This window comes from Boleophthalmus pectinirostris, unplaced genomic scaffold (assembly GCF_026225935.1).
Source record: "Boleophthalmus pectinirostris isolate CB_2022bp ecotype Guang Dong unplaced genomic scaffold, ASM2622593v1 HiC_scaffold_18, whole genome shotgun sequence".
Lineage (NCBI taxonomy): Eukaryota > Metazoa > Chordata > Actinopteri > Gobiiformes > Gobiidae > Boleophthalmus > Boleophthalmus pectinirostris.
This window is the reverse complement of record NW_026571133.1, coordinates 15,118,626-15,135,612: the sequence shown is the minus strand read 5'-3', so window position 1 is coordinate 15,135,612 and position 16,987 is coordinate 15,118,626. Positions and strand designations below refer to the sequence as shown.

The 16,987-nt window shown below is 36.8% G+C and overlaps 1 protein-coding gene across 1 annotated transcript in view; it reads left to right on the top strand.

Moving 5' to 3' along the window:
* The window catches only part of LOC110161428 (anoctamin-4-like), a 52,150-nt gene that overhangs the window by 22,277 nt on the left and 12,886 nt on the right, over window positions 1-16,987 (top strand). Inside the window, exons 10-21 of the mRNA XM_055154067.1 lie at window positions 101-207; window positions 312-367; window positions 1,308-1,429; window positions 1,848-1,982; window positions 2,719-2,815; window positions 2,897-2,957; window positions 9,354-9,436; window positions 13,396-13,536; window positions 14,579-14,743; window positions 14,823-14,859; window positions 15,605-15,716; window positions 16,181-16,238. Coding sequence (XP_055010042.1) covers window positions 101-207; window positions 312-367; window positions 1,308-1,429; window positions 1,848-1,982; window positions 2,719-2,815; window positions 2,897-2,957; window positions 9,354-9,436; window positions 13,396-13,536; window positions 14,579-14,743; window positions 14,823-14,859; window positions 15,605-15,716; window positions 16,181-16,238 — 1,174 coding nt within the window. The remainder of the gene's footprint in view (window positions 1-100; window positions 208-311; window positions 368-1,307; window positions 1,430-1,847; window positions 1,983-2,718; window positions 2,816-2,896; window positions 2,958-9,353; window positions 9,437-13,395; window positions 13,537-14,578; window positions 14,744-14,822; window positions 14,860-15,604; window positions 15,717-16,180; window positions 16,239-16,987) is intronic.

The following is a 16,987-nucleotide window of genomic DNA, read 5'->3' as shown; positions in this document are numbered from 1 at the left end:
TCTGTTCCTGAAAGTTGCTGACGTATCTCATGACCTGGGCCATTCAGAAGTCAGGCTGGGGCTCACAAATGTGTAACCTCTTTCATTTATTTCACCACAGTTTCATCATCCACAACAAAGACACCTTCTTCAACAACGCCACGCGCAGTCGCATCGTGCACCACATCCTGCAGAGGGTCAAGTACGAGGAGGGCAAGAACAAAATGGGTACCTAAGCTGTATTTACACTGAACACCAAATCAGTACTCAAAGTCTTACACAAGCGACTGACTAATACTGTACATTCTACATGTTTATTCTTTTCTGTGCAGGGCTAAATCGTCTTTTGAATAATAACTCCTATGAGGCAGCATTTCCTCTCCATGAGGTATGAATAATACCGTATAATTACATTGTATTATAGTTTTTTCATACAGTATCAATTATATTGTATTTTATTATTTTAAAGTTGCACTGCACAACTTTTCTAGTGGAGGGTCCACTACTTACATGTCTCCATAGAAATATTATTGCTTTGCCTGGAATGTTCCATTTTATAACATTAAATATATCCATCTAGCATTTATTCAGTATGGGTGTTGCTCAAAAGTCCAATCATTCCTTCTGTGAATAGCGGCGACTTTCCACAGATCTAAATTGTAATGTACCGTAGTGCTATAACTAGGGATGTAACAATAACCGAAACATTATGATATCGTATCGTCAAAGTTTTCACATTAATATCATGGACCATCAGAATATATATCGAATTACAATATATCGAATTCTCTTTGCTTAAATTAAGAGTTATGGTGCAGCAATAGGTAAAAAAAGGCAGAAGGAACTACATAGACCATGATCCTTTGCTCCATTTCAATGTGCACTTTTAAGTCTTAGTTCTTTGGATTAAGTCTTGTCAAGGCATTTTAAGAGGAAAAAGTAGCATATTAACAGTTTTAGCTGTTTAGCCACCACAAAATATTGCAATAAATATTGTACCTTGAGATGTGTATCATGAAAATAATGTACTGAGAGATTTGGATATTGTTACATCCCTAATCATGAGCCGCCCCACTATATCGTGAGCTTTCCCACGATATCACAATAAATATCGTACCGTGAGGTTCATACCGTGCCGATATCGTATCATGAGACTTAGATATCGTTACACCTCTAGCTATAACCTGCTTGTCTCCCTTGTGATAGATAGGTAGATAGATAGGCGGACCCTTCACTGGAAATGTTACATACTGTACTTTTAAAGAAAACAGACAGATCACCATACATACTGCAGTTATTCTGACTAAAATGTATACATATATCTTCAGGGGAGTTACCACAGTAAAAACCCGGTGCGAACTCACGGAGCAGAGAATCACAGACACCTGCTACACGAGTGCTGGGCCTGGTGGGGCGTGTGGTACAAATACCAGCCTCTCGACCTTATACGGTACATAACTACTTACTGCATTTGACCATATGAGTTTTGTACTTTGATATTTTACAGTATAATATTTTGACTCAACTATTAAGCTACATCAAGTAACAATGTGACAATAAACAATAATAATGTTGATTGTGATGCAAAGACCAGAATGTGCATCAAAATCCAAAATTGTTATCCATGATGTTTTCTTCTAGATCATTTTTGTTTTCACTATAACAGTGTTTAAATATGTCACCTATTCATAATATTACAATTATAATGAGTCATATCCATAACATCTTTACACTGTCAGCAGCTTTAATAAGTATCCTGATGCTGCCGTTAATCACAATTATTTAATTGTGAAACCAAATTTCAGTATCACCCCATGCCTAATATTAAGTACTTGTAGTATGTTTGTATGATGGTATTTTGTTTTTAGGAGGTATTTTGGGGAGAAGATCGGCTTGTACTTTGCCTGGCTGGGCTGGTACACTGGGATGCTGTTCCCAGCTGCGCTTGTTGGTTTATTGGTTTTTCTCTATGGACTCTTTACACTGGAGCACTGCCAGGTCAGGTAAACATACAACAGTAATGTTCCTATTATCACATATTAAAGGTTAACTTCGTAACTTTTTGGTTGGAGGTCCATCACCTGCTTGTTTCTATGGATTTTTCATTCCTCTGTCTGGAATATTCCACAATATGACTTTTAACAGCTCTACCTTACATTTATTCAATTACAGGTGGTTTTATAGCTCAAAAATACATAGAAAAACAGGCATTACTGTGAGCGAAGTTCCTCTTCACAAATCTGACCTGTAACTTGGTCTGGTTTGGACTCCATGAAGATAGAAAGGTTTAATGCTATACTGTGAAACATTCCAGACAAAGCGATAGCATCTCCATGAAGAAAATAATTTGATGGGCCCTCCTTCAAAAAAGTTACACAATGTACCTTTAAGTTAGAATTACTTGGAATGTCAAATGTCAAACACCCTGCAATATATTTCATGGTTTCTTTTTTGTATTGTACTAATTCCTATGAAGTCCATTAAATCTAGTGTGTCTGCCAACCTTCGAGAGCTCACATACTTAATTTTAGGCCATTTTAGCCCATATGCAGCTAACTATCTCTGATCTTAGTATTACTATTTTGCTATTTTTAGCCGTCTTCTGTACACAATCATTGAAAACAAATGGAACAAAAAAAAATGTTGTAACATTTTATTTGTTCCATTTTTACTCATTGTAAAATTCATATAGTTCTTATAAATTGCACAAAATTACCTTAATCTGGGTTTGTTCTTCAGTAAAGAAATCTGCGAGGCCACAGACATCGTCATGTGTCCCATCTGTGACCAGTACTGTCCGTATCTAAGACTTTCCGACAGCTGTATCTACGCTAAGGTACTGTCCCTCTTTTTCATGATAATGTCCATAGAATACATGGATATGACACTTAAATGACATTAAACTTGTGTGCTCCAGGTGACCCATCTGTTTGACAATGGAGCCACGGTTTTCTTTGCTGTATTCATGGCAGTTTGGGGTAAGTTTATTTCACAAATTTGTCTTTTAAAATACGAATTGCAATGATGGTCCTGTATTTAGTCATCCACTTTCTGTTGGCCCAGTTGTCATTAGTGCTCGGGCCTTTTGTCTCAATTGTAATAGCAGCTGCTGAAAAAAAATCCATCCACTCTGCCACCATGTTGCTCTCAATAGAAATTTTTTCCTATATGACTTGGCAGATTTCTAAACTGGATGTCATTCCCGTTTTTTATTTATTTATTCAATAAATAAAGGTAAGTCAATAGAGAACACCTTCTCATTTGCAGTGATGACCTGGCCAAGAGGCAGTATAAAACAGAAGCACAAACAGAGTACACTCACACATCAATCATAACATGAAACAATGAAATGAGACAGTGAGACAGTGAAACATTTGCAGATTAAAGATATAAAAGTGTTGAAATCATCTGCAGTGATGTCATGTTTTTGTTGGACCAGAGTGTGTGGTTGGAGCTATAGATGTGCAGTAGTGAGCTGAGGTAGGATGAAGTTTTACTGATTAAACATTTTTAAATGTGGAGAAAGGGCCACTTCACCAAGGAGTAAAGTGTGCAGTGATGGGTGGTAAATGGTGCACGTGTGACAAAGCGGATGGCAGCGTGATAAATCACATCGAGCTAATCTAGCAGTGTTTTTGATGAAGATCTGTAAAATAAGTCCCCATAGTCAGTGGTTCCCTTTGTCACATTACTTAACAGGATTAGGCAATGTGGGTGAACTGGAGCCAATCCTTGGGTTAGTTGCCGATACACTGTAGACTTTTGTCATCAAATATACAGTTGTTTGAACATTGCCAGTAAAACAGTGCATTTGGTAATGACGCCTTGCTGATTTTGTTTAGTTGACTCCATTATAGCAGTAGAATTTACTAAGAAATGCATACATAATAACTTCATCTTTGTACAAGGTCCCATGGAATAGAAATGCCAAAGTAATGATGCTTTGCATCCACTGGTTCGTAGAGGTCATGTGACTCTGAAGACTTCGTAGATACATATGTGGTAGATTCACACTGAGGCTGATCGATTGTTCTGCAAAGCTGCAGGTGCAGCAGTGTGTCTATAGAGAAAACATGTAAAAGAAAACAAAACATATAATTACTCACAAGTTAGAATACTGGATGTGAAGACACACAACAGATGTTGTAATTTAGATTGATAGATTTAGATTTGTACAGAAGAGGTATACTCAATATAACGAAGCAGGAAAGGCCTAGAGGGCAACCAAAGGGAATGTAATAGTATGCAATAACATCTCCATAGAGACCAGCCTGTGGTAGACCCCAGAAAGAAATGTTACGCAGAGTATATTTAAAATTGAGATACAATGCATTTACGTGTAGAAAGTTGCGTTCAGAATACGCTATCAAAGATTTGGACACACCCTCTCATTCAATGGTTTTTGTTGTCTACTTGTTTACTACTTTCTACATTTGATATGCTTCCAGAATACATCAAGTATATGAAGTAACATGCATGGTATTATGTAGCAAAGTTTTTATAAACAAATCCTAAAATGACCCACCTTTTGTTAGTTATTTAAACTTGTAAACTTCTTTTTTTACTAAATAATTCCATATGTCTGCTTCATATATTTGGTGTTTTTGTATGTATCTAAAATGTAGAAGTAGTAATAAAAAAGAAACAAAACAATGAATGAAAGGGTGAGTCCAAGCTGTAGTTAGTGTTGTTAGTTCACATATATGTACTAGAAATTGGTCAGAAATATTGATTGATTGATTGATTGGTTGGTTGGTCTGCCTCCCTGTTACTGACCAATGACCAGATAGACTGTTTCATTGTTGGTTAATTCAACAATTTTATTAATCCCTTCCCTTTTTTGGCAATAAATCAAATTTAATTGGAAACTACCTTGACCTAAAATTGTGTTCTCATTACACATTTTTACATTTATACACAATATACTTTCCATTTTATAGGTTAGTTGAGGAATTAGTTGAGGAATTTATAGGTTAATTGAGGGACAATTACTCCAACTAGGTGACAGTTGAACCCATTTATCCCACTTCTGAGTTTCACTTGATAACACACCTAAATTCATACATATTCACCATTGTTCTGTGGCTTGTACTGGGGCTGTTTGAGAGCCTCTTCTACTTTGTAATCCAGTCTCCAAAATCTGAACAGGAAGTACAGTACCAAACACAGCTGGAGGGCAAAGGTCAGCACTCCCAGCACCACTATGGCATCCACCGCTGAGAACAAAGTCAGATCATGTGCAAACAACAGGGTTTAGCTCAGTGACTCAACATGGGTTTTGTAGTATTAGTGTGCAATATAAAGGAATACTGTGGGCTGTTTTATTGAGAAGGGACTGTACTTGGAACTAAATAATAACAGTTTTGCCAATGCCAATTTCAATAATGCAAAAAAAAAAAAAAAAAAGTAAAATTAAAGGTACATTGTGAACCTTTTCCAATAGAGGGCCTGTCATATGCTCTTCTATTATTATAAATATTATTGCTTTGTCTGGAATGTTTAACAGTATGGTATTAAACCTTTTTATCTTCATGGAGACCAAACCAGACAGGTCAAATCTGTAGAGAGGCGACCCTGCTCACAGTCAGAATGCTTATTTTCTACATATTTTTGAGCAATAAAACCACCTGTAATTGAATATCACACTGTGGAACATTCCAGACAGCGCAATGACATATCCGTAGAAACAGCAGGTGACGAAGTATGAGCACTGTGCATGTTTTCATAATTCAACTTTTCATGTCCATACATTTTCTTTCTCAAAATATGTTATTTTATTTTACATCTGTTGGTGAGCTAGGCACGTCTTTTGGGAAAGTTGCCCAGAGGCAAAAATGGCTGCTAATATGTTGCTATGGACTCCAAACACCATCTCACATATTTTTGCAGGCAACATTTTTTTAGTGCATGCAGCAATCCTGAAACCTTAACTTGACCTGACAGACCTGAAATGACCTCTGCTGCTTTTTGTTCTTTTCTTTCCTGAATTCCTGAGTATGAATCATAAAGGTTAAACTTTAGTGACATTAGGATTAGGGTTATCATTGTCTAATATTGTCTTAATTTGGTGGGATTATAACTAAATATACATTTTTGTTTTACACAACTCAAAAGTCAATTTGCGAAGAAAAGTTGAAGTTCTAAAACATATTGAGGACATCACACCATGCAGAATTCTATCCTAAAGTTCAGTGCAGTTAACATGCAAGAAACACATTTTTTCTGATACGTTAAACATGATTAAAAATAAATGAAGGTCTTTTCTTATATTTGTATTTGTCAGATAATCATTTCTGTGTACTTGAGAGGAGTTTTGCTAGGTAACAGTTATCTGATTCCCTAGTGTGATGCTATTTTAATGAGTAATCTAACCTGTGGACACTTTAAAGGGAGGATAACTGTCTTCACTGTTACTCAAACAGTTCTTATGATTGTTACATAGTGGCATTTTAAGAGGAGATAAGCTCTAGATATTGTATATCAGTGTTTTGGAAGGATATGCTGTTCTGATTTTTCTTTGTCTTTGTTCTTTTGATAACACAAATCAGTGGTGCCATGCTTTTCACACATACCAATGGTAGTCAAACAATTGGAGGTCTATTTATTGGGATAAACTATGAAATTGCTACAATATTAAAGCAGGACTGTACAATGAATCCAATTAAAAATTATGATTTCAGTTATTATGGTATCCAGTTACAGAACAGTTGTGATCAAAAATACAATTCATCACCTTCTGTTCAGAATGTGCACTTGTTCTGACACCCTGAACCAAACCACTATATTTAAGGATATTTTTGAGAGTATACAATAATTATTTGAAATAAAATTGTGGTTTAAAATATGAGCCAAATAATCATGATTCGCTATACTCAAGTAAAAGTGTATAAAACTGAATGTAAATAAATCAGAATTGGCTCTATTTCCAAATATAAAACAGATATTTGAACAGACCGGCTGCAGACAGCTGTGAGGTGGACTCCCAGTGGGTGCTGGGTTCAGATGGGTCCAGAGTTTCTGTGTGGTTCAATAATAATCCCATTGTTCCTCAATCCTGGAAGAGATAACTCAGCATTAAGTTAATTATTGTAGGTCAAAGTTCATCAGAATATAATGTCACTGTCTGTACATAACAAAAATGAAACGGGTATTTAGTAATCAACAATACATTTATGTACTGTTGCACTATGCAGCTTTCTGGTGAGGGGTCTGACTGTGGCACATTCCAGGCAAAGCAATAACATCCTCATGGAGACAAACAGGTGGTGCATCCTAAACCAAAAAAGTTACGTTGTACAACTTTAAGTAATAGCAAATGTAATTATACAAAAAACCAAACCAAAACAACAACAAAAAAACCCTAACATTTAAACACAGAGAGTCAGGGAGTTGCTCAATTTGGACGTTTGACCTCTAACCGGAGGGTTTAGTGCAAAACGTTAAACAGCGAAGTCCTTTCTTAACTTAAGGTTAAACTCACTCAGAATAATACACCAGTTTAGTCATATATTTCCGTACTTCTGCAATAAAAGTTAACACAACGTCCAAGAACACCGTGTTAGCATCCAAAGTCCAACTAATCTGACATAGTAAACCATTAATAATACTGAAAGCACAACTTCATATGTACTTCAAATAATCACAAGATATATAAACATACTGAGCTTGACTTGACAGTACCTTTTACAAAATCCTCAGAAGTTGTTTTCCAAAAGAAAAGAACTAGTCAACTTGTGTAGAATATCCACTCTGAATGGTTCATTAGTGCAAGTTGAGTTCTCCCTACTAGCTCTCTCTCCCTCTCTCCCTTTGTTTCTCTCTTTTGTCTCTCTGTCTCTTTTTTTTTTACATCTATCTCTGCCTCTCTCACTCTGTCATGCTGTGAACAGGAATGCAGATGTAGTTTATAGGTGAGAGCCTCTGGGACTTTGGTCTCCAAGAGCCCCTCCTGTCCTGAGAGGGACTGTCACTGCTGCAGATACTCACTTTTGGAATAGATTATTTAACTCTTGGACTGAAAGGGGAAAAACTCATGTTTGTTATATCTATTTTTTTCTGTTATTGTTGACTTTTAGCTGAAGCACTTCACCGGTCAGCTGAAGCTGTTTTGGTAGCACTTTATAACTCCTCCTTATTAAGCATTTATTAAGCATTATTTAATACATTTGTTAATCATTAGTAAACTGTTAACTCTTAATTATTTCTCATCAGTTAATCATTTATAGATGTATATGTTAATGCTTTGTCCATGGTGAAGAAGTCATCTTACAGCCATTTGTTAAGCATTATTTAACACATTGGTTAATCATTTGTTTACACTTACCTCTTAATTTTTTCATGTGATTTAATCATTTGTAAATACATTATTTAATGTCTTTAGTCATCATTAGTAAATCATTACTAATTCATTACTACTCATCAACTTTTAATATGTAAAAGCATTGTTACACCCAAATTTATCAAATTCTGAACCCACATACTCAACTAATGATTTGTCATTTCTTAATGGGGTTATTCCCCAGTATTGATCAGTTACTAAGCACTTGTACATGGTAGTTAGAATAAGTTAAGCAGGGGGTGTTTATGCTCACCACATGACGACCACCCTTCATGGACGCAATATGTTCTTCTAAAGGGAGACTTGTCTGTGCTCTACTAAACATTTACAAATGATTTGTTAAGCCTTACTCATGATTAATTAATCAGTTATAACTGCTTAATTAAGTATTTTGTGGGAGCTCTTCTAAAGTGAAGCTTGTTTATGCTCTACTAAACATTTACAAATTACTTATTAAGGTTTGTATTAATATGTTAAAAAATGTGACATGTCATGAAACCACACCATAGAGGTAAACAACAAATATTTAATTGGTTGTGTTGAACACTCTTTTCAACAGAAAAGAATAGAATATGCTTGAGTTAATCATGAGTGAGCCTTATACTGCAAAAAGTGCCTGACTATAAACAAGAATATAAATAAATATATAAGATATATGTGTGTGTGTGTGTGTGTGTGTATAAGCTCTGCACTGTTTGTGTCAACTGTTTTGGCCAAAAAAAGTGTACATTATCAGGCTGACTTGTTGCAGAGAATCCATTCAAATGTCCTCATTAAAAGGGTTCCTGCTGTTACAGTGTAAGAGGTTGGGATGAGGGCGTGAACTTTATTATATCAACAGAATATCAATGGAGAAGAATCAAAAGCCTTCCTTTTATAGCTAGACGGATGGCTTTCAAAAAACAAGTATTTGTCTATATATATTGTCAAACTGATGTTCTTAATTTAAAAAAAAAGTTTTCTAAGTTAACTAAATACCACAGCACTATATTTATAGTCTCCTACAGTTTAATTTTTTTATTTATTTTTTTCACAGCAACTGTGTTTCTGGAGTTCTGGAAAAGACGCAGAGCAGTGCTGGCCTATGACTGGGACCTGGTGGACTGGGAGGAAGAGGAGGTACACAACAATGCACACTTTAATGAATAACTATAATAATAATAATAATCATCATCATCATCATCATCTTCATCATCATAATCCACTGAACAAGTAGTAAATTAAAGTAAAAACATGCAAAACCAGTTAGATAAATGGCCCTGTTTGACAGTGGACCCTATTGAGTCGAGTCTATAGACCAAGCTCCAGTGCACTGCAGTGGCGTCCAGGCATCGTGCTGTGTACAATGTTTTTATGTGTCAAATCTCATTCTCCAAGTGTCAGTCACACTGTGGCTCTGTGAGGCTCTGACTGAGACTGTGACAAGAGGGAATCAAACTTTCACACTTCGTCGCACTGCAGAAATGAATGCTTCAAAATGTCTGTAAATTCGAGCTCTATTCATTTTATCAGTGATATGTTTTATTAAATTATTTATTCAGCAATTAAGAGTGCACTATGTTACTTTTCTGGTTGACTCGATGTAGATGTTATTGTTTTTTCCTGGAATGTTCTACAGTATGGCATTTATTTTAACAATCTCCATGGAGACAGTCAGGTCACACCACCAGGCCAAGTTACAGGTCAGATCTCTGTGGAGAAGTGGGCCGGCTCACAGTAAGAATGCATGTCTTAGCTGTAGTTTTGAGAAATAAAAACACTTGTACATGAATAAATACAAGATATATTTGTTTATTGCCATACAGTGGAACATCCTAGGCAAAGCAATGCCATCTGCATGTCTCCACCATGGAGATCAGCAGATGGCAGACCTGCCACCAGAAAAGTTGCACAGTGTACTGTTAAGAGATGATAATGCAATAATGTATATACAGTGCAATGTATGTAATGTACAGTATTTTTCCACTTTTAAGAATGGAAACAGCAGTCACTTTTAAGGTTTTTATTACAATGATTTTTGATATAATAATTAGGGGTGTCAAATTATCGCGTTAATTGCGATTAATTAATTACAGTCATATTTAGCACGTTATGTTTTTTAATCGCGTTAATCTCATTTTTAATCTCTAACTTTACTGTTTCTGTATGCGAGTTGCTTTATTATAAAACCTGTTTTTATGTGTTGTTGGGACAACAACACACACACAAAAAACAACATTTATAAATTTTTTTATTTTGGTAATTCCACTCATTGCCGGAAACCCACACAAAACGCGCGCAGTAAGAGCGATGTAAACGTCTTGTTAACGTTGGCGGCGTCAGGCACAATGGACGAGGTCGAAGAGCCAGTAGAACAGAGCAGCAGTGCACAGGTAAAAACACATTCGTGTCTTGGAAATTATTCTCCCAACGTGAAATATAAAAGAAAATAACAAATATAAAATCGCCTACAACTTAAATGTCACTGGTGAAAACAACTTGCATAGACTCATGATGTCTGCACTACTGTCCTATAGTGACCTGCCACATGAGGGGACACGCACACAAACACACACACAAACACAAACACACACCTTCATCATCGTCATTAACCTGAGAACGCGCGGACCACGTTTCCTTCCGTAGTTACTGCGCGGACACCGACGTGCTCCCGTGCGCCGCGTACGTTTTCTCGCGTACGCTGCGTAAACCGCGCTTCCTCCTGTGCGCCTCTAAACCAGAACTAACACCAAGACTAAAACCGGGACTAACCCAGTCCAGGACTAAACCAGGAATAAACCAGGTCTAAACCAGGACTAAACCAGAACTAAAACCAGAACTAAAACCAGAACTAAAACCAGGTCTAAACCAGGACTAAACCAGGACTAAACCAGAACTAAAACCAGGTCTAAACCAGGTCTAAACCAGGACTAAACCAGAACTAAAACCAGAACTAAAACCAGGTCTAAACCAGGTCTAAACCAGGACTAAACCAGGACTAAACCAGAACTAAAACCAGAACTAAAACCAGGTCTAAACCAGGACTAAACCAGAACTAAAGCCAGGTCTAAACCAGGTCTAAACCAGGTCTAAACCAGGTCTAAACCAGGACTAAACCAGAACTAAAGCCAGGTCTAAACCAGGTCTAAACCAGGTCTAAACCAGGACTAAACCAGGACTAAACCAGAACTAACACCAGGACTAAAACCAGGACTAACCCATTCCAGGACTAAACCCGGACTAAAACCAGTGATCTCATATATAAAGCATTTCTCTATCAATAATATTTTTAATATGGTTAAGGAAAGACTGGACTTTTTATTGTCTTTAAGTAGACAAAAGTTATTATGTTCAGATTTCCTCGTCTTTGCTGCTTTACCGCAAACAGTTTGTTATTCATGGAGACTTGGGCTCAACAGTCAATTTGAAGAGAACAAACAAGAACAACATTTGCAGGATGTGGTTGCTACATTCATGTAATTTTAAAAAGCATGACAATATCAAGTAATCCAAAGTATTCAAATTACGTTACTCACTTTAAGTAATTAAATGGATTAAGTTACAAACTACATTTTGGGATATGTAATCTGTAATCTGTAGGGGAATACATTTTAAAAGTAAACTTCCCAACGCTGCAGACGATACTGTGGAATGTAAGTGACTGCATCTGTTAAAGTTTGTTAAACAATAAATGACTTTATAAAGTCACTTTTTTTTGTTCTATATCAGTCTTTTGATCTGCCACAATAATGTAATAAAGAATTTAAATGAAAATACCTCAAATTGAAGGCTTTTCTTAGCAATTTTTAGGTGAGATTAAAAAGAGATTAATTAGATTAATTAATTACAGATCATAATTAATTAATCTCTCAATTTTTTTAATCGCATGACAGCACTAATAATAATAATAACTATAAATAGCCCAACTATGATTTTGGATATTAAAAATTTTCTAATAAAACAAGCCAGTAAATGAATTAAACGTCTATTAAACAAGCCCAGTTGATCATGAGTGGGTCCAGTAAGGTGCTAGTAACTAGTCTAAAAAAAAAAAAACTGTTCAAAAGGGCATCCGAGCTAGGTCCCTTTCCCATTGGCTGGGGGCATTTGTTCGGTGTTCAGCAGATCGGTGTCCAGAACGCCGGATGACTCCTTGTGGCGGCCGATATGGGCGCCGGTCCTCACCTCTGCAGCGACTCTGTGGGTGGGGCGAATGCACTCAATGTCAAGCAGTGTTTAATTCATCAAGTATGAATTAGAAGTAGAGAGTCCACATCCCTTTATCTGCACTGGTGTGCGTGGCATGTCCAATCTGATCAATCCGGCGGGCGTGCTTCTCAGCCCGCTCTGCTCCTGCCGCGCACCAGCGACTGGGCAGTAGGTTACGTCTGCTCCAGCCTTTGCAACATCAGTGGGGGGAAAATCACACAGAGACAACACTGCAAAACAAACTATCCCCAATAGTAGGCTTTAGCTGATTGTGGACATCCCTTTCTACTTATCTCTGGTGGGCCTTATGCTACTCTCCAGATGGCTAGGGTAGCAGGGGAGTCACCTCTGGCCTAACACACGTCCAGGCTCTGGTATGAAACAACCCTGTAGGAGTGTAGCAGTCCTCATGTTCCTTTACTCATCTGTCAGCACCTCCTGTTCCCGTGGCCTGTATTTCCTCCTCGTCTTCTGCTTCTCTAGTGCCAATTTCTCACTGTTTACTTCCTGCTTCCCTTTCCTCATGAGAGCTGCATCATTGCACATTTATATTTTAGGGTTTAGCGGTAGCGCCCAATCGAAAAAGTCAGGGTTTTGGTTAGGGGTGTGGCTCATTAGCCCCGTATCCTCTGCTGTGTACAGTACTTATTATAAACAGTAGTTTTTCTATAGTCCACACAATTATTGCACAACAACAAAAAACACAGCATCAAAGTGATGCCGCAGGTAAACAGTAGGATTATGTGTCACACATCCTTTGACATGTTTGTACTTATTTGTCAAATGATTCATCTTAAAAGCTTTTTAATGTAAACTAAACTAATCTGGACCTGAGTAAATAATATATATATATTGTTAATCGTAATATTATAACCAAATTATATTTTTAGGAGGAAATCCGTCCCCAGTTTGAGGCCAAGTACTCGAAGAAGGAGCGGATGAACCCCATTTCAGGCAAACCAGAGCCGTACCAAGCCTTCACTGACAAATACAGCCGCCTCGTGGTGTCCGCCTCTGGCATCTTCTTCATGGTGAGACTTTTTCAAACATAAAACTTAAAAGGGCCAATATTACACTATTTTCTAACCTATGTTATACAAACATGCCTGGAATTCTTTTTTGTTTCATTCACACATACTGTGTTTAACACACAATCCTTGCACATTTAGGCATAGTTCTCAAATTGAAAACACTTTGTTCCACCTTGTGATGTCATGTGGTAATAAAGGAAGTGCATCATTGTGTTTTTCTCCATACACCTTCACTAGAATCATGTGAATGATTTCAGCCCTGGAATTGTCAATCTCTACTGAACAAAAGGTAAAATTTAGCTGCCAACTTGAAAACTACAGCTTCATGACATCACAAGGTGGATCAGAGCATTTTGAGTTTTGGATGTAGACAAACTAATAATGCAGAATTAGTCAAATAATTGAGTGAAACAAAAACACAACACTGCACCTGCAAGTATAACATGCCTTTCATGGTAGAGGTGGGAGATATAGTCTATATTAAAAATCAAAAAAGGTTACAAAAATAACTGATTTAAAAAAATAATAATTAAAGATCAAATTAACTTGCAGTGTAACATTTCAAGTAACACATTTGTGTTTAATTTGACAGTCCATTCATGTTAGCGTGAACCTTTATGAAATATTGAAAATGCTCACTTAAAGGTGCACTCTGTAACTTTTTGGTTACTGCTTGTTTTTATGGAGATGTCATTGCTCTGCCTGGAATGTTCCACAGTATGACATTAAACCGCTCTACCTTACATTTATTCATCTGTGGGCAGTTTTATGGCTCAAAAATACCTAAAAAGGTATTCTGACTGTGAGCAGGGTTGCCACTAGACAGATCTGACCTGTAACTTGGTCTGGTTTGGTCTCCATGAAGATAGAAAGGTTTAATGCCATACTGTGCAACATTCCAAACAAACAATAACAAATCCATGAAGACAAGCATTTGATGGGCCCTTCACCAGAAAAGTGACATAATGTACCTTTACCTTTTGTATGAGGTTTAGAAAAGGCTGGTGGTCTAACACTGTGCTACTAACCTACTGTGTTACAGATTCTGGTGGTGATAGCTGCTGTATTCGGTATAGTGATTTACCGTGTGATCACCGTTAGCACGTTTGCGGCGTTTGGCTGGGCTCTCATTAGGAACAACTCTCAGGTGGCCACAACTGGAACTGCAGTCTGCATCAACTTCTGTGTCATCATGCTCCTCAATGTGGTACGTCTAACTCAGTACTGCTCCAACATCTCTGCCATTCTGTATCAATAAATATAACAGTTTTTCATGTTGTTTACAGCTCTATGAAAAAGTGGCACTCCTTCTCACAAACCTTGGTACGTTTTTTATTGCTTTAAGTCCAAATACAGTAATTTGCAATACATTGGTAACTAAATATCTAGATACATTAGAACGCAGTACTGAGCAATATGGTGGTAAACATCCTATTGTGATCTCATCCCCATGTTGATCTACTTTGCTGTTTCTCTATTTAAGGCAGCTGCTCAAACAGAGACACATTTTCCCAATCCACCGCACCTATTTTTAGATTCTAAATAAGTTAAAAAGTTCTTTGTGAGTGACAGCTTTATTCAACCAATCACTATGAGGTGTGAATTTTCAGAAGCTGAGTACTTTATATACCTCTTAAAGGTCCTATATTACACAAAATTGTCTATTGTGAGCTTTTAACCATGTTATAATGTTGTTACCTCATCAAAAAATATGGAGTTGTGTTTCTTTCTTTCACACATGTTTGAGTAAACCTTAATTATTAGTCTGTCTACATCTCCAAAGCTCAAAATGCTCTATTACACCTGGTGATGTCACGTAATGGTAGTTTTGAAGTTGACAATTACCTTTTACCTTTAGTTTAGCAGAGATTGGCAATTCTAGAGCTGAAATCATCCAAATGATTCTAGTGAAGGTGTATGTTGTTTAAAACACAGTGGAGCAGTCCCTCTACCTCATAACATGATAAAAGTGAGATTATGATCTAGCTCCAGGAAAATCAGCTGTATCATTCATTCCCATCAGCAGGTGTCTGTATTCTCATTTTGTACCTTGTGCATGTGTCCACAGAGCAGCCCCGGACAGAGTCTGAGTGGGAGAACAGCTTCACTCTAAAGATGTTCCTCTTTCAGTTTGTCAACCTCAACTCCTCCACTTTCTACATCGCTTTCTTCCTAGGACGGTCAGTCATAAGGGAATTTTGTTATGCATTTGACTTTAACTAAAAATCTGAGGCCAAAAATGTGTCAAATGAGAGCATGGTCTAAGTCAAATCAAACCAGATTCAGATTCTCTTAATAAAAAGTGTGATATATTGTCATAGATTTGAAATTTTTGAATATATTTAATAAATTACTTGTTTTGTTTTCTTTTTCTTGAAAAATCAAGATATGTAAATATTCTATACAGGGATGGAAATTAACACATGAACAATATGTTGCTAGAACTGAGAAGATTTTTAGAGTAATTATTCTTTTCATTTTTTAAACATGTTTTTACTTGTAACTGAGTGTAACTGTGGCCATGTTTGGCCAAGTAGCTTTCACAATCTAAAATCTTATGTATTATTTATTTATTCTTAATTTCAGACACAATTATTATGTTATATATCACTTTTTATGTATGTATTTTCTTTGCCATGTACAGGTTCACAGGGAGACCCGGTGCCTATCTCCGCCTTATCAACCGCTGGAAATTGGAGGAGGTAATCCCCCTGCCCTATTAGAGAATACCAACGGCATTATGTACTCCAGTGTTTTAAAATGGAACCTCATAGTGCTGCTGCAGAGTGCCCTTATGCCCCTTCTCTGCAATACTGTGTGTGTCAGCTGCTTATGGAGCCGTTACACACTCCACTGAGCTAAAGGCTAAAGACCTGAGCTGGCCTTTCACTGAGAGCTGAGATAATGCTTTTGTATGGGATTGATGCGGAGTGAGTAGCAAAAACACAATACTCTGATTAAAAAAATCTAAAATTGTAAAATCTGTTCTTTTATAACTTGGTTATAAGTTACATTGTGTAACTTTTCTGGTGGAGGATCTGTCAGATGCTTTTCTAGCCGTACAAACAAGCAGGTGACGGACCCACAAACAAAGTTACATAGTGCACCTTTTAAGTAACTACTTCATATGATTTAATTTAAAGCTTCAAGTTTTGTAAATATTGTTTTTTGCTGCCCTTATAAAGGTATGCAAGTTACGACATCAAAAAAGTCTTGCAGCAGTTACTTTCACAAATACACCTGTGCATTTTATATTGTAATATTTATAATTTTTGAAGACTGAAATTGGCAAATTTGAAATGCAAGCATCTACCTCTGCAGTAATGTATGAGCAGTCAGACGTCAAACTTCACTGTGGTTTTCATGTTTCACTGATTTTTACTTTGCAGTTCTCCCTGTAGGAGCAATCAGGAAAGTGTTAAGTCGAGTTAAACAATACAAGTACAAAAAC